General features: G+C 32.2%; 2 protein-coding genes across 2 annotated transcripts in view; both read right to left on the reverse strand.

Annotated features, from left to right (window-relative positions):
• Positions 1-9,075, reverse strand: part of LOC124355570 — a 608,556-nt gene extending 599,481 nt beyond the window's left edge. Inside the window, exon 1 of the mRNA XM_046806733.1 lies at positions 8,767-9,075. Within this exon, the coding sequence (XP_046662689.1) occupies positions 8,767-8,943 (177 nt within the window). The 5' untranslated portion in view covers positions 8,944-9,075. The remainder of the gene's footprint in view (positions 1-8,766) is intronic.
• A 1,392-nt stretch (positions 9,076-10,467) lies between these two features.
• The window catches only part of LOC124355571, a 68,106-nt gene continuing 52,991 nt past the window's right edge, over positions 10,468-25,582 (reverse strand). Inside the window, exon 5 of the mRNA XM_046806734.1 lies at positions 10,468-10,638. Coding sequence (XP_046662690.1) covers positions 10,468-10,638 — 171 coding nt within the window. The remainder of the gene's footprint in view (positions 10,639-25,582) is intronic.

Here is a 25,582-nt window from a genome sequence, read left to right on the forward strand (position 1 = left end):
AAATAATTTCATTTTGGAACTTCTATCAACAAATAAATGCTTGTCAATCCATCAACATGCTAATCTCTTACATTTTTTTAAAGATTATTGCTGATTTTATTATAATGCAAGAAAGATTATTGGATGAACTTTATCTTGTCTAAGTAAAATATTATTAATAACATGATTAGTGGTACACCCCTTACCATTAGCCTTTGGTGAATATCTGAATCTAATTCAACGGATATAAAAAATAACGAGTGTAATTTCAATGTTACCAATGCGATATTACATCTAGTAATATGTAGGTTCATAAACTATTTTGACATGTAATAAATAGCTCCATTTTTAAAGGTCACAACAATTAATGTAGACGTTTAATAACAGATATTTAGTTAAATCTATTCTTAAAATTTCTGTTATGTAACCTGAAATGATAGTGTGTCTGAATGGATAATACATTTTTACATACATAGGTAAATTTATTATATCCTGTGATTAGAATAATTAAACCTGGTTAAATATACTTTTAGGTTAAATTTAAAATATTTTCAAGTTAAAATGTTTCTAGGGTTGCTCATGAACTTCACGACTTAACATTTTTTCAATTAAAGAAATTTTTCATTTCTACTAATTTGAGTTTATGTTAATAAAAGTAACATTTTATACACTTTATTTTATAAAAAGTGTATCTTGAATTTTGTACGGATATTTTATTTACATATATAATATTATAATCGTGAAAGTGCCTTTGTCTGTTTTTTTTTTATTTTATTTTACTTTTTTTTATTTTTTTTTTCAAGCGTAAACTATTCAACCGATTTTATTAACACTTAATTGTTTAGCATGTCACTTACTGACACATTCTTACAATCTCTGGGACGAATATAGGCCTATTCTTATTTCGAAAATCTCTTCGGCCTTTTTATTTCGAAAGCCCCACTGATAATTAAAGTAGCGAAAAGTACCATCTTGGTATTTAAAGTTATGAAATATTAATTAAAAGAATATTCCTAATATAATTAACATTTTTGTTTAAACATTGTTTATTTTAAATTTAACTATATTTATAGTGAGTACATGCTATAAGGAATAACACAAATTTTTAACGCCGCTTTAAATTTCTATTAGGTAGATACTTTACAAAATGCCCTAAAACATAAGATGATCAGAACTTGACACCGAAGATTCCTTTTCAAGCAGTCGGCAAGAACTGTGGCAGATGAAAGTTCGCTGGACTGTGCTTTAAAACTAATGTACCAGCTCTAAACGTTCTAAAATATCACCAATATTTTTCAGTTTATAAAGAAATGAACGTGTAGTGTCATTATGGTTAATGTACTTTTAACTAAACATTAATTATTAGATATAAAAGACAATGTTACTATCTAACTTTCACTATAAATTTAAAGGCTGATTATTACCCGTGGGGGACTGGCATCCTCATCGGCATCAGCCACTGTCCCAGATGGGATCGTGGGTGATGTACCATCCTCGTCTTGTGCTGCAACTTCTAAGGGAGTGGCAGGGCAAGAGGAGGAAGCCACCTTCCCTTGTCACTATTCCAGCGACAAGGGTAGAAAACCTTTCCCCCTATTGGTTTGGCCCTGAAATTGAGAGTAGTTACCTATCCCTTCCTTTCCTGATATTCCTACCCCTACTTTACCAACAACCCCAGACTAAGGTGCTGAGAGTTTCGTGGCACTGGGGGTATATTCAGTGTCTTCTAACTTGGGTGCCTGGTCATAGAGGAATCACAGGTAATGAAGGGGCAGACAGTTGCGCTAACTTGGGAGCCAACTGTCCTCTTACCGCTCCTGAACCAAAGTGTGAGGTCTCATATAACTTAGCACGTAGATCAGTTACCAAGTGGATGGTTAACAAACACCTACAACATTGGAGAAATACTGAGGGGAATGTACAAGCAAAGCGGATGCTCAAGGGACCATCAAGGAACATTGTAGCAGATGCCCTTAGAATGAGTAGAACGGAGATCCGAAAGGTGACTGGTTTTATTACAGGTCATTGGATATTCCGAAGCCACCTGAACAGAATAGGTATTCCAGATCAGGAAACACTGTGCAGGAAATTTTCCGAGGCTGACGAAACAGCCAAGCACGTCATATTTGAATGTCCGGCATTACAGAGCAAACGCTCAAGATCCCTGGGTGTTCTTATGCATACGGAAGAGGAGTTGGAACAGGAAAGCATTGTTCAGAAGATCTCATGGTTTTGTAAAGGCCTGGGATTTGATACAGCTTAAACCTGGGGGAGGGTGCACAATAATCCGGATGGATGAGAGGCAACTTTCAGGCCTAGGAAACCTGGCCTTCTGTTACAAAAAAAAGCTGATTATAAAACCCATCTTACTTCACCAGCAGTAAGCTTCATATATATTTTCATGATGAGGAACAAAGGGTAAATCATGTATCGAAAAATACCTAATAAGAACTAATTAAATTTCAATAGCCATAAATATACACTTTTTGTACTTGTTTTCTTTATTTTGGCAACAAGGTAAGCTCAACATCGGTGTCGGGAATATAATTCACTCAAACCAGAAGTGCTCTCACAGATGCAAAACGTACAAAATTTGCGTGCGAAGCCGCGGGTAACTGCTAGTTAAACTATTATTTAATATACACGTTATTTACTATTCACTTGAAGAACAGGATTAATGAAGCAATTATAACTATTAACAAAGATATGTTAACTTACGTTTTGGCCTGAATTTGAATATCGACTAGATATTTACCGATATACAATATCGAAATATATTTGTTACGTAAAATCTGCTTGAGATGACGAATTTGATTTTGATGAATGAATAACATTAACTGTAACTCTTATTTTATTTAAATCGTGTTCAATTTCCGACCATATTTTAATTAGGGAAAACCCTGTAAATAATTAATTACATTAACGAAGCGAATTGTCTTGTAAACTAAATCTACAATTGTTAAAAACTATAAGTAATATTTTCGTTCTCATTTAATGAAGATATTAGTTTATATGTTTAAATACGATCTTTGAATTAGAAGCAATATTGTCTAAGATTAGTAAGTATGATTAGGATCATGCAAGACCTATTTTAGGTCTGTTATGTGTTATAATCCATTGTACCAGAATAAAAAAATATTTTATTAGTAGGAAGCAATATTCAAGGTTATTATCTACCTCCTTGAATGTATAGTCGCTGCCCATATTATCAATAAGAAATAAATTGTGAAAATATCACTAAACATAAATTTAAGTAGGCCTAAATCCTAAAAGATTAAAGGATTTATTGTCTCAAATAATCTAATCCGGTGGTAGCTTTCCGGTACACTATTTTCACTGTCAGGTACTGCCAATCACAGCTATACGGGTTCCAATCCGTTCACTAATGAAAGAGCCGTGATTTGCTTGCGTGTGTTGAATGCTAAACAAGCAAGATCAGCATTGCAAGGGTCTGAAAAGAATATTTTGATGTATTACGTTTAATGATATGTTTGTGAAACAGTAACAAGAGATGTCATTATCTTATCTACATAAACAAAATGGTACGAATTTGCCCCTCCTAATTTTTATATTTTCTTGAACTATCAAACAACGTGCTAGTCCAATAAGTTTGTTTGAACAAATAAAAAAATAAAAAATACATAAACAAAATGGTATGAATTTACCCCTCCTAATGTTTATATTTTCTTGAACTATCAAACAACGTGCTAGTCCAATAAGTTTGTTTGAACAAATAAAAAAATAAAAAATACATAAACAAAATTGTATGAATTTACGCCTCCTAATTTTTATATTTTCTTTAACTATCAAACAACGTGCTAGTCCAATAAGTTTGTTTGAACAAATAAAAAAATAAAAAATACATAAACCGATATAGAGGATCAGCGAAGGACCCTAATAAAAAAAAACAAAACACAACGACTAAGTTTGGCACTACGAATAGACAGACTTACTTCCATTTGATATTTTCACCCAAAATTCAATAAAGTTAATCAAAACGAACCTGTTTACTAAGAAGCAATGCCATATGATTATAACGAGAGTCATCGCACAGGCGGACGGACAACCACGTGATTTCAATGAAGCCCTGACGCGGCTAAAATAATACAAACAAATTTCACCGATTACTTTAATATCACAATACGGACGCATCCTAAATCATATTTTTTACACGCCATTCTATCTTGAGGAAGCGTATTTATGCTGTCAACAACAGTAAATCAGTATAATCCGAAAATTATCCACAGATTTGAAAACTTTATATCGCTTCAACTTTCCAGTACAGTTTCATAATTTTTTGTAATGGTCTTTAAGTCACGAAATGGAAACTACAGCAGTAATATTTTAAATTTAATTTTATACATAACGTGAAGGGAATTTATTACCACTGACACCTTTTGTTGTCTAGTATCTCGCTCCATCCAATTGGACCCACTATATTTATTTTCCGTCACACTCCAATCTATGACGAGTGCTTGCATTTTTATGGTCAAATAAGTGAATCAAGCGACTGATTCTTCAGCGCCTAAACTGGACTTAAGTTTTAGATTTTCTATGGCATTGTTTATAATACTCAGGATTGATACTTAATACGTTTTGAGAACAGGAGGGCACAGCTCTTTTGTGAAAACAATATTTAACAATACATTTCTGGATGTTTTATGAGTAATTAATCTCTTAAAAACACACCATGATTTTGTCGTTTAATTTAAAGTTGAAACCCTCCTACAATCAAATATTTGTAGGAAGGTAAAGTCCCAGGATGAAAGCAATGAACCACGTGAGTGGTATGAGCTTATTAATTATTAATCTAAATTATGCACAGAGTTTTATGAAACATACCTTAACCAAAGATTTATATTAAACACATTTGGAACCAATGTGGCTAGGCTAGGTACTTGATATTGTTATGAAAAATTTCACTATAACAATTTCATAGTAAAAATATTTTTCTTGGGAAAGGAGAAGAAACCCTTGAATAAATATAGTGAATCTAGTTTTTTAGACAGGCTTTTACTGAACATTTAGGATTTGTATTCGAAGGCTCAACCAAGTATTTATTTAGAACTCATTTAAAGTAAACGTAACAGTGCCTCATTTTATAGCAATTTGATTTAAATTATCTGGGAACATAAAACGTAAATAATACTTTACACAACTTGGTATAATGATTATATTGACTTGACTGGCCACGTACGCGGCAAATTAGTCAGTAAATAACCATTTCAATTGGGATACCAACCGAACACGGACATTAACTCCCTGCTCTTAATTTAAAATTAATTAACAAATTTAATTAACAAAACAGCATTCATCACGGATACCCCTCTAGGTAACTGAACAACCAGCTTTGATTAATTGTTATTTATAACTATTTAAATAGTTAGTTTCAAACGGTAAGGGGGAGAAATATTTAATTAATGTTGCCTTAAAGCATCTTTTGACACGAGTTAATAAGCTATTATAAACCGCGTCTAAAACTAAAATAAGTTTAATGTAATGTATTGGATCTGTGGCCATAAGCGTTGGTAGTGCCATCTACAAGGTACATGTTAGTACAAATTACCACATATTATACTATTTATCTCCTATAGTCACGACCTTTTATCAATCGACTATTGGTGCCATCGGCACAGAAGACCACATGATGATGGTGCCTGCACCTCCACGCCATTTGTTGCAGCATTATTTGAGCTTAACTCTTCTCGGATATCTAGAGGACGAAGTGAGTATTCGAATTGAAGTTTGCCATAGAACTTTCTTGTCATTAGGTTAATGATGGTACATATCACGCAACGTGATTTAGCTATTAGACCAATATCACAACCGCAATAAGCACAAAGCGTGCACCGGGCATTTTGAAGGCCTTTTGTGAACTAAAAAACTCTCCAAGAGACATAATCTATAATATCAGATATAACTGTATTTGGCATTTTGGTCAAAGTCTGCCATTCTGATATATCCGTCTACAGCACGGGAAGGTTTAAAATTATTGTCAACCACACCATTCCAACTAATACTATATGTTTGGTATAAAACTTGTTGCTGAAATTCTATATCTACTAAATTATATTAGTAATTCTGTACACAGAACCAAAATATTTAGATTGTAAAATGACCCTCACAACTCTGTTATCATTTACAGCCCTAACTTCACTCAGAAATAAAGTTTATTTTCATATCATTGATAATTTTAAATCTCCCACTGTCATTTATATAAAATTACAGAAAAAAATTTAAATTTGGAAAATGAAATTGATGATTTGGTTTAAACTGCTCTATTTTGGAGTACAACAATTTCATTCCTACTTTTCAACAATGCCCTCTCTCCCCAGGATAATTTACCATATCCATGTTGTAAATGGTAGTGAACATTGATGGTCTTTTCTGTTTCACTAAAACCCGACTCTTAAAACAAAAAAATATACTTGTACAAGTATAGAACAAAAACTGATTTCCTCAGATAATATGAAATCAAATAAAACATCAACCAATTTACAGTTTATTTGGTTTCTTAATTTTGTAGAATTTTGTTCAAATTACTATTAAGAAATTATTGGTACTGATATAACTATAGATTTTACATATTGCTACACCAAAGTAAGACAAGAGCTCATCCAATCATGTGCCTTACCAAAAATGTAATAATAATGAACGGTGTTCAAGAACTGATAAACCGTCAGCATACGTGTTTAGTCCAGAATGCAAAGCATGGCTGTGCCTGACTGTATAGTTGGAAATATCACCCAGTTTGGTATTGCGAGAACGAATTAATATGAACACCTTAAACTTTATTTCTATATAGGCAAGATCAACTTTGATGATGGTAAATGTCTCTCTACTGGGTTTGGCTAAGTGTTACAGAAATATATCTCTCTTTAGGTACGGATTCCAGCCAAATTTATTCTCTCTGTCCGCTTAATATGTCAAGAACGTATTTAACTGTATTTTCATAAAGCTTGCAGGTGTTTTTTTTATTTTTTATTTTTATTTTTTTTTTTTTTTTATCAAGCGAAGCTTGTACGCAACACTTGGTTTGAAATATATTATAACAATATCGTTATTTAATTATACTCACGATAACAAACTGAAGAGCCAGCGTCAACATGTTGTTAACAAAAGAGCCCCTCTCTTAAATATCAAAATACACTGTCTCTGAATAATAGTAATAACTTTTGATCCGGTACTGAACTCGTCATGAATTCGTCAACAGGGTTTAACGTATTAGACACAATGGGTGTTTTTTACGTTTCAAATTTTGACCATCGTCAATTTAAAAAATTATTAGTTTGATACCTACCACGAAATAGAGCGGACCTATACTATTTATTTCCTACACCATAATCACTATTAAAAAAAAGTATATAATCACTTCAAAAACATAGATTCAGGTAAAATTAAGTAATTCCAACTACCTGAAAGAATTTCCTTTTTTATTATTCTTAATGTAACATCCCGATAAATTATGAGCCTGAAGACTCACTCCATTTTGTTTTAATCACAAAAATCCCAAAGGATAATTACATAAGAACATTTTGAATAGTTAGTCCAACTCACAGGGAACAGAACTTTCCTGGGTTAGGTAATAGGTCTCTTAGATAATTTTAGCATACACCTTTTCAACACGATCACTTTTTATCAAGCACCATTTCCTTAATTTTTAAAAACTATTCCCTTCTAAAAGCTCACTATCCTAAAATTAAACTCTATTCATGTTGACTGAGGTAAAAAATGTATAACATTTGATTCAGACTGATTCATTTTCAGGCAGTGAATACTTGAATGAATGCATTCAATTCCATGTATGAAGTAATTTCGTCCCGTTAGAAAATTTAATTGTTTTTCCATCCTGTATCACTAGATTCAATCTGCTGATATAGATCGAGAATAGAAAAACAGGCACTCAGCCAAAAGTATTAGGAGATCAAGAAATGTGCTTAGCGCATGTTTTTGTTCCTTCGACCCATTCACAACATACTCCTAAAAGGTGTTAGCGGTGTCAGTTAAACGAATAATTACGTTTATTCCTTTCATAAAACGAAACAAATTTGAAATATTGTTAAAAAATATTTTTGTTTTATTTCGAAATTTTATGAGTAATATGCCCTAATTATTAATTCAGAATCATTAACTTACGTTGTTAGCCTTTGACCCATCGAATATACAACTACAATAAGCACCTTTATATATATAATAATTTGTAAATTCACAAGAATATCAAATACTTATTTTAAATTTTACTGGTAAAGGTTCTTCATTTATTAAAACTTCCTCTATTACATTGACACTATTATCTACATTTGTTATTTTTCTTTATATTACTGTTGCTAGACCTGCAAATACTCATTTGTTAAAAAAAATATTCATAATGTTTTTGAAGATACCATAAATAATAAGATAGGTACACACAATGTTTGTTTATTATAACCATTAACTGCCTCCAATACTACAATACAACTTTCTACTTACAACAAACTTGTTAATACTACTTTAAACTGTCACCAGACAAAGTTTTATTTAGGGATTGGAAGTTTTAGGTAGTATAAAACAAAAACGACAAACCTTTACAATATATTTAAACATAGTACATTACTTAAAAAAAAAACAAATATGTAAAAGATAATAAATGCACTTCAGATATACAAAGCGTTGTGATGTTCAGGGAATATCGTAGGTTCAAACTATGCGACTGTTTCAGTGTTATTTTTTATTAATTCCCGCAAGTTTGTATATCGAATACACCAACACCACGTAAGAACTAAATATTTCTATTCCAAACCCACTTACCTTTTCTATGTACCCATGTCGGCCTCGCCCCCTTGTGTCTGTAGGGATACTTAGGTCCTCCTCAGAAGGATCGAACCAGCCCGCGGAACTCCCGATGATCAAGGTCAACACCAGCCCGAAGCCCAGCAGCACGAGGGCTGTCACCACCTTAGACCGCGACGAGATCACTATGGCCATGGTGACTTTAACGAACGGTTTGCCGGTTACACTGTCTTGACAGTCAGCTGTTTTATCACAACATTGCCACTCGTCGTATTCCAACTATCACATTGCTTTGTCTGCAATTCTCAGCCTTACATGTCCTTTGTCTTGCAATAATTAGACAATAACATCTGAGGACTAAACTGAATGGGTAATATATTGATCCTTAGTTACCTTATTTTTATGTCATGAGGCTGGAAATTAAAAGTAACTACCTGTATGGTCTACGCGGTGAAAATTAGTTATAAAAATAAATAAATGTCCTGTAACATTTAAAAGCATCTTATTGTACATTATCGCGGTTACCTTTTTTATTAAATTTTATAGAACAATCCTCATAAGAAAATACAATACAGATTTTTAAATAGTTCTGTGCAAATATTTTTGTTTAAAATAATAATAAGAAAAAAAAATATATATGTGTGTGTGTGTGAGTGTGTGTGTTTGTGTGTGTGTGTGTGTGTGTGTGTGTGTGTGTGTGTGTGTGTGTGTGTGTGTGTGTGTGTGTGTGTGTGTGTGTGTGTGTGTGTGTGTGTGTGTGTGTCAAAATAATAAGAACTATTAAACATTTGATATTCGAATAAACCATTTTAAATTATATAAACATAAATAGAAACATGATGCCTGCCCTAAACCGCAAATTACTCATCATTAGTATTTTCATTTAGTGAATTGTTTTAAGCGATACAACTTACTAAAGACATTATTATCAATATCACTGAACCTCATCGACAATTCTTTTTGTAACTTGGCGAGGCCAAACTGTACACAACAATGTAATTGAATAAATAAAAAAAATACAAAATATATTATGTTTAACACAGATTATTCAAATATTACATTGTTTTAATTGAAGCGTATTTTTAATGTTATAGCTACATACTTTTATCAAAGAAGTACACATATTTAGTATTTTCAGCAGAATTGTAACTATTAAATAATATTATTAAGTGGTATGTCATTAAATTATATGTTCAACTTAAGATAACAATTTAAAATTGCTATATTTAATACCGTATACACATTCAAATACTTTTATTTATTACAAATCGATTTTATCTTAAACGTTTTATGTTCTACCACTATAATATTTTGTATACCAATTTGTTTTTTATGTATTTCCAAAATGGTGGTATAGTAATTTTATTACCATTGATTTAAACTATTTATAAAAAAAATGTAGCCTACAACCTAAATAAAAGATCAACATCGGCTTATCACTGATATTTGGTAAATTATGTTACCTAAATCTAAACTTTTTGAATTTTTACTGGAAGTAACCCAAATTAGTTATAAACTATGATTGTAAAACGTACCACAAAGGGTTATTTTATATAATGAACTAATACTTATTAACGATATTCCACTGATGAGCTTACATAGTAAAGCCAGAGTCACTAATGTAATCACGAATGCGATGTAACACCACCGCCTGCAGCCCTGACCTACGCCACACGATTACGTCACTTCACGTCACGTGACACAAGGCTCACAGAACGTCTAACAGTGACGCCGACCCGGCGCGCACTGGCGACGCCACGACGTCGAGACGCCGACGCCACATCCATTCATGCCGTCTAACCTCCCCCAGTCTCCCACACCACCCATGACTCGATTTATGGGCCAAACAGCTCCCAACCCCGGAACTGGGACTCCACGGATTTTACAAGTCTGTATCGAGTTGAGACAAATAGTTCTGCATCGCTTTATACAGTTTATTTTCGACTCAATATCACTTAAAGATTAGCTTTTAAATTATAAAACTAAGTTTTCCACTATTTTATTGGTATCACGAGTTCTTTAGTGTCTACAGCACATTTCAATAAACTCATTCCCTTAAATACATGTTTATCATAAATTGTTCTCTTTCTACAACGGTATTTATTTTTACCATTTATAGTAAAAGAATAATTCCTGTTGTTTATATGTCTTTCAGGACTCTTAAACTAACAATATGTTAACTCATCTAAAGGAATGAATGGTATTTAAGTATCAGATATGGATACGTAACTCAATCCTCTCTACTCAATTTACGTTATAGAGGGTTGTTTGAAAGAATGGAATATTATTTATTTATATTTTGTATGGAAATTTTTTTTCTTTCTATAATTTTTTTAAATTTACTCATAACTGTTTTGGGTACATTCTAATGTTATACACCACAATAAATATTAACACCTTTCACAATTATGTCTCTATCATTGCCGTTTTGATCAATTCTTATATTCCAGAAATTGTCAATCAAATTTAGTGTTATATCAGTGAGTTTATTAAAGTACTTTTACTTTATTTAAGTCAGTTTTGTGAAGTAAATTTGAGAAACCACATCTAGCATTTTATAAATTTACAGTATGCGATGATAAATATATTGGCTTGATAAATATACACGCGATGATATATTGTATGGCTTTCTTCACCCCCTAGTTGACATATTATCAGACTCAAACAACTGTAATTATATTTCCTACGCAAGTAGTTATAAAGTGTAGGTTCTGGGACAGGACCTTTGACCCCTGTTATCTCCTCTCTGCGGGGGGTCCTTATCAGTGATAACCTTTGACATTTCCGCATATTTTAAGATAAGCACGTGCCCAGATAACCTTGACCCCAATTAAAAAGCAATTGACCTCAATTAAATAACAATTAGATAAGCCCGCGAGGTCGCTACTATTGTTTACGTTTCGTTATCGGCACGCGCCGGTTCGTATCGCGAATTCTTCACCTCTAGGTCATGGACCTGATATCACTGTCAGGCGTCTGCCAACCAGTCCATCAGACCGATAAGGTTTTTTTCTCTTTAAAACTAGGTGATGAATAATATAATGCAACGATATCAAAAAAAAAACAATTCTAACTATAGTACGATTGACTCGAGAGTGTTTCGAGTTATATTTTTCTGCTTAATATGCATTTTGTAAGAATATAAATGGATTGACTCGCTAGTGATTTATTATTATTATTATGTGTGTTAATCATGTCGGTAACAATGCCATATGTAATCTTCCTTTATGTTTTGAGTGTTGTGTACAGTCAACAAAATTTCTCTTCACAACACTGGGGTAATGGAAGTACACTTGTAGCTCACGCAATATCAAACAGAACAAGGATAGATTTACATTACTCACCTAAATCTCCCCATCAAGCGTTGTTCACTTTGAACTATTTCAATGTTAGTAGCCAAGAGACAACTAGTGGATCTGATGGAGAAGAATCGTTGTCATTTTTTAATGAAGAGACTATGAATGATGCCCCGTCAGAACAAGGTGATGAAACGTTTTCTTTTGACGAAAACGACTCTACATTTAATGAAGACAACTATAGTGATGACACGACCACACTTGAAATTTTAAATGAAACAAATGAATGTTGTCTGCAAGCTGATGATTGCGCATATGTTAATAAGAATCTTTTACAAAAAGACATTGAGGAATACATCGATAGAATAGGACAGTTAAATAATGAAATCTCAAGATTGAATACAACAATTCGTGTCCTAGAATATGATGCTGAATTAAGAAACAAGGAATTGTACGAAGTGAAGTCACCCAAATATAGAAGTCGAAGATGTTACTGTCGGAGAAGAAAAGGAATTTTTAAGACGTGGTGTCTAAGTCTTAATAAAGTTAGAAGAGCAGAAATAATCAACAGTTCAGAAGATTTACTAGAAAAACAATTTTATGTATATATGTTTAATATAAATATAACTTTTTTACTGAGGTATTAATTTTATTTGTGTTAACGTCCCAATAAAGACAGAAGATGATTGGTATAATATTCATATTATACTAAGCTTTGATATCAATTGACCTGACCTCTGATAAATGTTTTATCTAACAACCAATTTAATTTTAAATGAAGCGCTATTTGTCCTTTATTTACCCTTGTTTACTACATTTTGTCGACACGTGGATGTTTAAAACCTTTAGAATGTTTTTAAAAACTGCAACTTTCTATCAACACGTGTTCGCCTTTAACCTCAAACGTCAGTTCTGGATGGGTATATAGCGTTCTCCTCCTCAGAGAGTTGATCAAGTTCAATTTTCGACTTCTACTCGTCCGCTTCTCACTTAACAAGTAAGTAGTAATCTTTCACTTTATAGTCAGTGTGATAGAAAATGGAAACCTTGCGGTTGTTAACACAAGTTTTCTATTACACTTTAAAGAATTACAAGTCTGTAAATAATATACTTAGTGCTGTTGAGCAGAGAACGGAAAACCTTGCGGTGTTAACGTAAGTTCTCTGTTTAACAGTTGTTTTATGTTAAAAATATTAATAAAAATTCACTTTATAGTCGGTGTGTGATAGAAAATGGAAACCTTTGCGGTGTTAACACAAGTTTTCTATTACACTTTAAAGAATTACAAGTCTGTAAATAATATACTTAGTGCTGTTGAGCAGAGAACGGAAACCTTGCGGTGTTAACGTAAGTTCTCTGTTTAACAGTTGTTTTTATTTTAAATATTGAAAAAAAACGTTAAAGATGTAAAATAACAATTGTTTACAATCTTACGCTTTCTAAAAGTATAAAAGATTAAAAATCAACTTTACTTAGAATAATATTTAGTGTAAGTAACACTTATTTGTTATTAATTATTTCTTTTTTTTATTAGAGAAAAATGGATTTCCGACAAATGGTGAAGCAGTCTATTGACGTCAGAGAACCACGTGATTTTTACAGCTCATCACTAGAAGAAGAAAAGATGGAGTTTCATAATAGATTTTCAAGGGTTTAAAAATAGTAACAATGAATTTATAGTAAAAGAACTTGCTCTTATTTCAACTGATGCACAAATATATGAGCTCCATTTATTTCAGCCACCGTGTAATTTTCATGAACTCGCACCACAAAATACAAAAAACAGGTGCTGTGGTTGGAGAGACAATACCATGGACTGTATTGGGGATCTGGTTTTACAGAGTATAATTCAATGAAAGATATATTTTCAAATGTTAAAATAAACGGAAATGTGTATGTGAAGGGAAACGAAAAACAAAAGTTTATAACTAGTTTACTGTCAGATTTTTGTGTTAATATTATTAATATAGAAGATCTCGGTTGTCCCAATTTGTCTATTCATTTGAGATCTCAATTTGTACAACCGAGTTCGATGAAAGAATGTAGTTTTAATCACAGTCCACACAATTGTGCTTATATTAATGTACATGTATTGTTGCAATGGTTCAATGCACAAAAGCTTGTGGAGAAACAAATGGAAATGTCAATTTAGCCTTTAAGGAGTGTTTTCAAAAAGGATACAAACATATGTCGGCTGGTATGGTCAAGTTTATCCCAAAACATTTCATTGTAAATCATTCTGAGGATGTGGAAAAAATATATATGATAAACTACCCAGCAATTTGAAATGTGATATAGACATTGTCTTAAGCATGACATGTAAAGAACACTACCCGCATAACGTTAAGAAAAGACATTGTACGTACTGTTTAAATAAAGTTATGACATCATTATCTGTTCAAAGTTCATAGATAACAAATGTATTTTTAATAATTGTTCTTTTGTAATAGTCTTTAGTACGTGCGCTGTTCTAACAACAACAACAATGTCAGTAGATACCGTTAATGGGTGTTGTAACATTTTCAACTGTACTAAAAAGGACTTAACAAACTCTGGATTTTATCGGACAAAGTATTTTGAGAATGTTATTTGCTGCGGATGCGGATGGCAGTCAGACAGCACCAGACTAACTATTAGACATTTAAATTTCGTTCATAAAATCAACAATCCAGATTGTGACCTGAGTAAATTTATAAAGGAGGATTATAACAACTATTGCAAGTACAAAAGGTCTGTTGCTGAAACTGAGAAGGTTATGAAAGAGACTTTTATGATGTGGCCTAAATCATATCCTGCAATAGAAGAAATGGTGAGCACCGGGTTTTACTACATTGGAACTGGTGATTCGACTACCTGCGTTAGCTGCGGTGTTACTTTGGATCAGTGGAGTCCAGAAGACAATCCGCAAGAAGAACACAAGAGAGCATCACCTTTCTGTGAACTTGTCAAATAAAATACTATATCATGATAATATTGTTGTTTTTATTTTTTCACTACCAGAGTATAACTCATGATGAATACATTAGCTGTTAGAGCTGGTATTGCAAGAGAATTGCATAAACAAGCACGTAGGAATTTTCATACTCGTCATGTTGAACTTAAGGGTATTAATGATCTATATCAAGCAGATTTAGTGGAAATGATTCCATTTCAAAAAGAAAATAAGGGTTTTAAATATATAATGACAATTATTAATTGTTTCAGTAAATTTGCAATTGCTATACCGTTGAAGTCTAAAAGTGGTCTTGAAATTGAGAAAGTTCTAAAAACCAATATTATTAAAATATCCTATGAAACATTTTCAGACTGACCAGGGGAACTGAATGGTTCAATTCTAGAGTTAAATCGTTACTAAATAAGTACAATATAAATCATTATCATACATTCTCAGATAAAAAAGCGGTAATCGTTGAAAAGGTTTAACCGCACACTGAAAAGTAAAATGTGGAGAGCGTTTAGTGAACAAGGTAGTTACCCGCTGGCTCGGTTTATTACCAAAGCTTGTAAACGTATATAACAATACTGTTCACAGAACTATAGGAGTCAAACCTGTTGATGTAACAAATCTAAATGAGAGAGATATTTTTATTAAGGATTGTTAAAACCCGTAAAACTCCTCAGTTAAAACAAAGATTCAAAGTTGGTGATTGGTGATCCAGTTAGAGTAAGCAAAAAATCTAAAGTGATTTACTAAAGGTTATTTTCCTCAATGGAGCAATGAAATATATACTGTATATAAAGTACAGTTAACGAAACCTATTACATATATATTAAGAGATATAAAGGAAATGTCATTAAAGGAGGATTCTATCAAGAGGAACTAAGCAAAACCAATTACAAAGACACGTATTTTAGTAGAAAAGATTGTTAGGAAAAAAGGTGATAAAGTTTTAGTGCGTTGGTTAGGATTTGATAAATCACATGACAGTTGGATTGATAAAGCAGATCTTCTATAATGAAGTTTGAAAAACAAAAAAATAATTTTTCTGTTATAAATTTAGATATGATAATAAAGGAGAAGAATTCAGAATACAAAAAACATCATGGTAAAATTATTACCTAATTCTATAAGATGTATAATTTGCGGTCCTTCCAACTGCGGAAAAACGAACTTAATGTTAAATTTATTATTTTTCCGCAAGGTCTGTTTTTTGAGAATATTTATATATTCTCGAAATCATTGTATCAATCAAAGTATGAGTTTTTTGGAATGTGTGTTAAAAAAAACTTCCTGAAATTGGATACTTTTCGTTTTCAGACAACGATGAAGTCCCACACCCAAGTGAAGTGAAACCGAATTCCATAATGATTTTTGATGATGTAGCTTTGTGGTAAACAAACTAATATAAAAATTACTTCTCCATGGGAAGACATAATGATGTTGACACGTTTTTATATTTGTCAAACGTACAGTTACATTCCAAAACAGTTGGTACGTGATAATGCTAATTTTATAGTTGTTTTCAAACAAGATGATCGTAACTTGCAAACATATCTACCATGATCATGTAAACCCTGACATGAGTTTCGATACATTTAAAACTATTTGCTTTTAGGGTATGGGATCAAGGAAACAATAAATTTATTGTTATCGATAGAGAAAGTCAAGTTAATAAAGGACGTTATCGATCAGGATTTGATACGTTTGTAACACTATAAAGGGAGAGGTTACAAATCGTTTTTGCATTTCATTTACTCCTTCAGTCGATGTTTGACGATCAAGGAGTAAAGATGGAGAGAGTAAAGCAGCAGAGGACGATCAATGTGAAACCAATTGAGAATGAAAAAATTAACAAAACAAAAGAAGATATTATCAAAGAAATTACGGAACTCCGGAAAAATATAAAACGAAAACATAGAACACTTAAACGTGACCTTATAGAAACTGAAGATATGTGGAAAAACAAATTAAAACCAATATCAGAACCGTTACAAAAACTAGTTGAGGAGGGTGAACAGCTTCAACAACAACAACAACAACAAGAAGTTAAGAAAGAACTTAAGAGGAAAAGTTTAGAAGACCATGAAGAAACACCTGCGAAACGTTACTTACCTCAACATCCTCAAGGAGTTAAGAGAAAGCCTCGCCTAAATCTTCCAACTCAACCTGAATATGAGAGTGATTATGAATATGATGATGGTAATAGTGAAGAGCTTCCTTCTGCAAAAACGATTAGCAAGTCATGATTCTTATATGGAAAATGAATTAACAAATGATAATAACGATATTGAAATGAATACACCGCCGCCGCCAAAGCAATTTGACGAGGAAATGGTATACGAGTCAACAACTGGACAGGAATTATTAAAAAACACCCCAAGGAAAAAAACTTGCAAAGGAATTTGTAGAACGTGAGTTTAAGGGGAAAATTGCTAGAGATTATTTTCTAAAAACTTATACAAGGAGGTAAAACTCTAGACCATAATTATGGTATTCGAATCGATGGTGATTCTTGGATGATAGGAGACAAACGAATAGATATTCATGTTGATGATATTTTAATAGATGGAAAAAAGATATAAAGGTACACCCGGTCTTTATGAATTAATAGTTATGAACATTCCAAACGATTATATTTATACTGAAGAGGATTTAAATGCATATGCTGACATTTTGAGAGAAACTAACGTTTATAGAGTGAATTATTCGGCAACAGGAAAAATTAGATCTAACAGAGGAAGTAAATATAAAAATATAATTGCTCCTCTGATTAATCGAGTACCAACACTTGAAGAGCATCACATGTCAACATATTCTGATTTGGTAAATAAAGAAGCTACCGGGAGCGGTATTAATTTAACAAACACCGCACCTAATTTATGTCTATTTTGACGATCCAAAATGAACTTGTAGATCGATGAGGTTATTATTAGCATCTCAACAAGCAGGGAACACAGGTCATTCAAATGAAATCAACTCAATCATTGAAGAACTACTTGAATTAGAACCTGTATTGTCAAAAAACGTTGTAGTGAGAAAAAATAAAATAAATATTGTTATCAAGTTGAATATTGTTCATTTTATTTCTATTCCTCACATGATATACATGTATCATGAGTGTTGATAAAATTTGGTCACCATTCACGATCGACTAAGGTTCTTAGAGGTCCAAAAGGAGAAGGGTTCGAACTTACTACCGAAGGCAATTATGATATGCAAAAATAAGAAACTGTGTAATGTCAGAGAACCTACCGAGAAGAACGATGTTGTAAAATTTAAACTATATCAAAAACAATAGTCTGTTAAGGACCAAAGAGGGAGTTTGTTTTAATGCAGAAAATCTAAAAATATCAAATGTTGGAAAACCTTCAAAAATTTACAAGATGTAGTTAACGTGCAATATTTAAAAGATTCCATCGAAGACTGTTTAAGGATTGAAAATGGAAAGTTTGATGCGAAAAATTAAAGTTATATGCAGTGCTAGTGAAACCGGTTGAGGAGTATGACATTGTAAATTTAAAATACTTCAATAAACATGCTGTTAATGTGCAGTATTTAAGAGATAACACATTAATACTTAATAAAACAACTAAAGAACTTGATGCAAAGAGTGCTACCATATCAAATCTGTCCTAAACCTAAGTTTCTGTACGATGCTGTGAACAAATTATATTTTCTAGAAAATATTGCCGACATAACCTACGCAATTTATTATCAAATTCACAAAAGGAGTAAGAAAAAGATGACTAAATCCGAATGGATAAATAAAGTTATAAAATATAAAAACATAAATTGGCTTGAATCTTTTTTCAGTTAAAGTAGAGTCCCCAGTAAGTGAAGACGTCTCTTAGATGTATTTAAGTAATGGCTGTGCGAAAACAACCGCTTTCAGTCGTTATTGTGGCTCCGGACTGTTAAGTACAATTGGGAAAAAACTGCAAGTGCTATTATAAATCGAGGAAATTTGACAAATTTTACCTTTTGAATTACATTTACCTGGAGGTTATCAGTACTGCGGTCCTGGTACAGATTTACAAAAGAGATTAAGTAGAAACGATCCAGGAATTAACGGTTTAGACGCAGCTTGTAAGGAACATGATATAGCGTACTTTAAAATATCAAGATACTAATAACAGAGCATACGCTGACAGAATCTTAGCTGAAAAGGCTTGGAATAGATTTAAAGCATCAGATTCAAGTGTAGGTGAAAAAGCCGCAGCGTGGGCAGTTACAAATATTATGAAAGCGAAATCTAAATTAAGTGGTGGATCAATAAGGAAGAAGAAGAAAGCAGTACAGAAGAGGAAACAGATGAAAACAAAATAAAAATATAAAAAACAATAAGAAAACAAAGACAAACAAGAACAAAACAAAGCAAATGAAAAAAACCTTTAAAGGGAAAGGGGGTTATATTTAAAACCGTATTCCGGATCAGGATTAAAAAAAAAAAAAATATTCATCGAAAATAATAGATGAGCTTCCAAGTAAACCGCTATCACAGTTTGGACATTTTAAAATGTGCTAAGCTTCTAAAGTTACCATACTTTAGAGGAGTATTTATGAGAGACCTGTTACCGCCTAAAATTAACGATAATGAATCTGCAGTTGTTAATTTAGATAGTATAAATGGAAAAGGTACACATTGGGTATGTTATGTGAAAACGTGGATATAACGTAGAATACTTTGACAGTTTTGGCAATTTAAGACCGCCGACCGAGTTAGAGGATTATTTTAACAGTGGGACCCCATCACGTTACAATCAAATACAATTACTTTCCGAGGCAGAAGGAAAATACTTTTAACTGCGGTCATTTGTGTTTTAGACTTTTTGTTCGTGAAGAAATGATTTGTGTTTACAGGAAGATCGTCCGATCTCAAGTGTACGTTGTTTCCTCCTTTAGATTTATCAAGATCTAATGACTGGGAAATGGGTTTTTTGGATTTAATGACTTACAATTCAATTCCCAATATTGAAGAAAATATCAATAAACGTACTTTACATCGGCTCCAATACAATATCTCTTCCAACAGGATCTTATGAAATAGAAGACATTCATAAGTATATTAACAATAAATTGAAAGAAATAGATCCGACTACAACATTCAAGTTAAAAGCAAACAACAATACACTTAAAAGTGAAATATGGTGTTCTAAGAGAATAGACGTTTCGAAACCTCACAATTTAGGTTCGTTACTTGGGTTTATAGATAAAGATATCAAGATATTGGATGCAAATAAATGGCATGTATCATCAAGTCAAGTGGCCATTAACAAAGCTGATATCATACGAACACTTGTAATATTGTAGGAGGTTCATATAGAGACGGAATCGAAGGACACGTATTACATGAATTTTATCCAGTGGTTGGACCTGGATTTAAAATTGTTGAAAGACCTGAATCAGTACAATATCTTCCATTTACAAAACAAAATAATTTATCAGGAATTTAACATAAACTAGAAGATCAGAACGGAGATTTTAATTAATTTCAGAGGTGAAAACATTAATTTACGCGTTCACATTAGAGAGAAAGCAGGAAAATAACTATGGGCTTGTTGTTTAACTCAACCTCTGCATCTTCTAAAAAAAAAGTTAGTTTAAAACCTTTCATACTACACCAAATGTCAGTATTCCTCGAACAGTGAAGCCGTTAATATTGAGGAACCGCATATTTCTTAACTCACTAGGAATATTTAAATCACCTTTATCATCATGAACGGGATGCTGGATATTGGTGAAAATGTAAATTTTGATGATTCAGTAATTAATATTGAATGGCATTCTCACAATCCATACTCTTCGAATTCATTAAAAGAATAGTGATGAAATTAGAATTCCAGTTCACCAACAAGATGTATACACATTACCAAGTCGAAGTTTCCTTCTGATTGAGGGAAAAATTATAAAGGTTGCGGACAATTCTGATGATATAACTACGGAGTTGGTAAATAATGCTATGTCATTTTTTGTTTGATGAAATACGATACGAACTGTGTGGTACAGAAATTGATAGAGTTAAAAATGTTGGTATTACGACTACAATGAAAAATATACTTACATCTCGCCCAAGTGATGTCAACTGGATGGAAAATGCTGGTTGGAAAATTACATCAGTAGAAAATTTAAGTGATAGAACTAACTTTTCTTTTTGTGTACCACTTAAATTGCTTCTTGGATTTGTAGAAGATTATAATCATATTTTATTAAATGTTAAACAGGAGTTGGTACTTTTGAGAGCATCAAGTGATAAGAATGCCATCATTCAGAGTGGAGCTGCTTTACATGATTTTAAAATAAATTTGGCAAAAGTTATTTGGAAAGTACCTTACGTACAAGTTGAAGACAAATGTAAAATTATCTCTTTTAAAAAGTTGTAGATAAAGATCCAACCCATTTCTATTCCTTTTAGAAGATGGCAGTTAAACGAATATCCATCTTTACCAGCCTCGCAGTTTCAAACATGGACAGTTAAAACTAGTTCAGTTATGGAAAAGCCACGCTACGTCATACTAGGTTTTCAAACAAAATCGTAAAGATAACGCTGCTAAAAATGCATCTCATTTTGATTTGTGTCATCTAGAAAATGTGAAACTTTACCTCAACAGCAAGTACTATCCATATGATAACTTGAACAGCAACAAATCATTAATGTATGACTTGTATACAAGATTTCAATCTTCTTATTATTCAGGATGTGATGATCAACCTTGTCTCGATAAAACAACATATTTAGCTAAAAACTCCTTTATTTTGTTATTGACTGTTCTAAGCAAGTGGAAACGTTAAAATCAGGATCACTGGATATACGACTGGAAATTCAAACGTCTGCTGCAATACCTGCTAATACGGGCAGCCTACTGTTTGATCATTCATGATGCTTTAATTCAATATTTACCATTGTCTGGTATTGTTAAAAAAAATTATGTAGATTTCTGTATTTATCAATAAAGGAACATGTTACTCTATTTCGATTTTTTCTTCTTTCCTTTTTCTAATCACCTTGAAAGAAACATACAAGCGTATGTCATATATGAAAAGGTTGTGAATTAAAAACAAAGTTTTTGATTAAAAAGCTGTTTATTCTCACAATAACAAGCACAAAATGACACAGTCAAGAACTTACAAGCTATAATGACCATATGCTAGGGTGTGTTGATGTTGTTTGGACAAACATATCTCTTATCATCCTTATTACTTAAAGCTAACTTGTTAATTACTACAGTTTTTACATTGTGCTTCTTTGATTGAAAAGTTTCTTACATCTCTTCTCATATTTTCATTTTTAAACAAACAAATCTAAATAGTTTTGAAAAACTATAGTCTTATCCACTACAGCCTTTGAAAATTCCTTTAGCTTTTTTTCAATCTTAGATTATTGGATTCTTGTAATAATCATCATTTGTTGTGCGGTAGGCATAAAGTTTAGGTCGTAAAACCTACAAACTCTACAATTGGAATCCCTGTAACATTCGTCTTTAAAATTTGCCTAATGCTTTTTTGTTAGATGCATCAAAAACACTTATGATCAAAAGGATAGTTGGATAAGTCGAGGTGTTGCTTTAGAATAGGATTCTCAAAGTCTTCATACAAGTCCTCAGTAAATACTTCATACAAAAAAAGAATCTGTATCAAGATATAAATGTTGATTTGTTTGTTACCATAAAAAGGTTTTACAATGTTGTAGTGAAAGTTATACATGTGAAGTTTTGGACAACTCCAAGACAGTGAATCCTACATAAATTGGTTTGTTAAAACAAATCTTATCTTTGGATAGCTCAATAGCTGCAATATTTTCACCATATATTATTCTATTCTTAAAATCAATTCTTTTCCTAATGTTTTCAATTGTTTTTCCAAACATTGCATTGTTTAGTAATTTGTAAAATTCTTTCTCAAAATCGTTTTTTGATTCTTTTCGTTTTTTAGTATTAAAATCTATGTAAGGTTTTAACCAAACAACTCTGGGAAAACTTTAGAATTCTATGAATCTTTTTCAACACAAGACCGTTTTGCAAAGCTTGTTTTAAGTTTAAATAATGACAAACATATTTTTTTTTATCCGTTAATGTTGTTAACAGCTTGATCTGTTTTGATCCTGGAGGACGTTTTTGTTTTCAGGAGAAAAGGTAAATCATTATGTTCCTCATGAAGATGTTGTGGATAAGATAGATCACACTCTAGAATGTAACCATTTTCTCCTTCATCAGGCTTTGTCATAACATCAAAATGTTTTATCGCTCCCTTTTTTAACCATCTAAAGTTTTTCTTTCGGTATTGGTTGAGACATTGAAAAACCATACAAATTATTTGCATCAATGTAAGTAAGAAAACTAACATCTTTACCAGCATCAAAAGATGATCCTAAATAACTATTGTTAGCTTTTGCATAGCGTTTAACACATTGGGTAATTCCTCCTCTTATTCCCTTTTCGATAAACATATACATATCATAATCATGAATCAGCTCAAGTTCAACTTTAGTATACTTTTATTTTTTAGCATAGCATCAAAGGTAAGACTAGGTAAGGTAAAATAATGTGCTGGATCTAATTCATAATTATTTATACAAACTAATCTAAAGTTTTCAAATACATCACAGAGTAACAACACATCGGTTATCAGATACAAATCGCTATAATCACCGAGGGTTTGACAGTTAAAATGTATTCCATACTTTTTCAGCATGTTCATAGTCCGTGTCCGATATTTCGCTTAAACCCATACTATTATAAAATTGCGCTTTAGCAGGGGAGTTGAGTTACATCAAGTTTCTCCCAACTATCGGTAAACTCATATGGATACACTCCTTTTCCCTCGTTACAAGACACAAGTCTTCATCACGAAAAAAACATTTTTGTGTGAATAAATTGATCATTTTTCAAATTTTTAACCAAAGAACTTAGACTACTTGCCATGAACCTAAAGCTATCTATGAACCTTAATTTAATACCGCTATCTGTGTGTTTTTACATAAGAAATGTATTTCTCTTTGGTGTTAGGAACAACATCAACTTTATTTTGATCAAGTCCTAAATGTTTAATAATAAAATGGGTTATCATAATTAGAACTACCGTGAATTATAACGGGAAGAGATTTTTGATCTTGTCTTTTTAAATTACAAGAACCGCATAACACTGCTCTGAATTTACCAGTTAAGTGACAATGGTCTCTACAAGGAGCATTAAGAGCCTCACTAAATTCTGTGTTACAACATTCACAGTGGGTGGCTGACTTAAATCTATCACTTTCTTCCCTAGTAAGAGGTAACGTGGGTACGTTTACATTTTAACAAATCACCAATCAGATTTGCTATAGATTTAATGTACTCTACAAATTTTGAACCGGCAATTAGGACCTCGATAGAGATAGGGCTCATTAGGCAAACTGTTTACAATTTCTAGTGGTAACATATTTTCGTTGATAGCAAAATATGCACAGAAGCTTCATTGGTTCATGTATTTCTTTTACTGTTACATGTTGAGATTGTTTGTTACATTCTTCAGAGCTAGGTTTTTTTAGAATAGACTCAAAATCACAATAACATACTATAGGTACTTTATACTTAAAATGAAAGTTATTAAAAGATAAATAAGTAGGATCATCCTCATTATCTGTAAGATGAGGCATAACAACCTTTACGGGTTTGTTAGGAACACAGTCTTTTCTATGTTTTTTTAACAGTTTTTTAGCACGTAAGCCTTGAAAATGTTTTAAACAACTTTTACAAAAAGCTGCCTTTACTTCATGTTTTGTCATTTGTACACGTACTAATCTAGAAAAATTATTAATATAACAATAGTGGCTTACTCCTACATTGTTTAGAAAATAACAACAAATCTATGTGATCTTTTCTTCTCAGTCTTAACCACTTTCAGAGGATACACCTCATTATTCTTGTTAAGTCCATATACGTTTATACTAACAGTCGGATTGTTTTTTTCAAATTTACCGACTTGAATTTAGAGGTGTTGGAAACTGAATACCGTTAAAATTAAATTTATGTTGTAAATCAAAGTATCTGTTGTTTACGCGCTCCCTGTGCACACCTTTAACATAATGACATAAAATTGCCCACTTAAAGCACTCGTTATCATGTAAGTTCATCGGATTGATTACTGCTTTTTTAAGCACTTATTGTGATGGTAAAGGTATGAAAGTACTACCTCTAAGCGGTTTGTACCTGCTGAATCGTACTAAAATCCCATCAATATGTAGAAGAGTCCACCCACTCCCTTTGCTTAACTGTTCACTCTCTTCTCTACAAATTTTTCTAAACATTTTTTGTACAACTCTGGAAATGGAAGTTTTCTTCCAAAACCTTCTTGTTTCTGGTTTTGAATGCGCGAGGTGTTACCTCTTGGCTAAGAGGTTTTACATAAGTACACTCAAGCACAATATTAAACTTAATAGCATCACTTTCGGCTATGACCCTGTTAATTAAACGTTCGAGTTTATCCTCATGTTGTTGGAGAAAATCACAAATATTTAATAAATTCAAATCACTGTTTTTAAGGAAAAAAGTTTTAAGTATTCCCTTGAAAGCGGTTTTTTATCTCGATAAAACTCATCAACACGAGTAACAAATCTTCAAGA

Source organism: Homalodisca vitripennis, chromosome 2, assembly GCF_021130785.1.
Source record: "Homalodisca vitripennis isolate AUS2020 chromosome 2, UT_GWSS_2.1, whole genome shotgun sequence".
In the NCBI taxonomy this organism is placed as follows: domain Eukaryota; kingdom Metazoa; phylum Arthropoda; class Insecta; order Hemiptera; family Cicadellidae; genus Homalodisca; species Homalodisca vitripennis.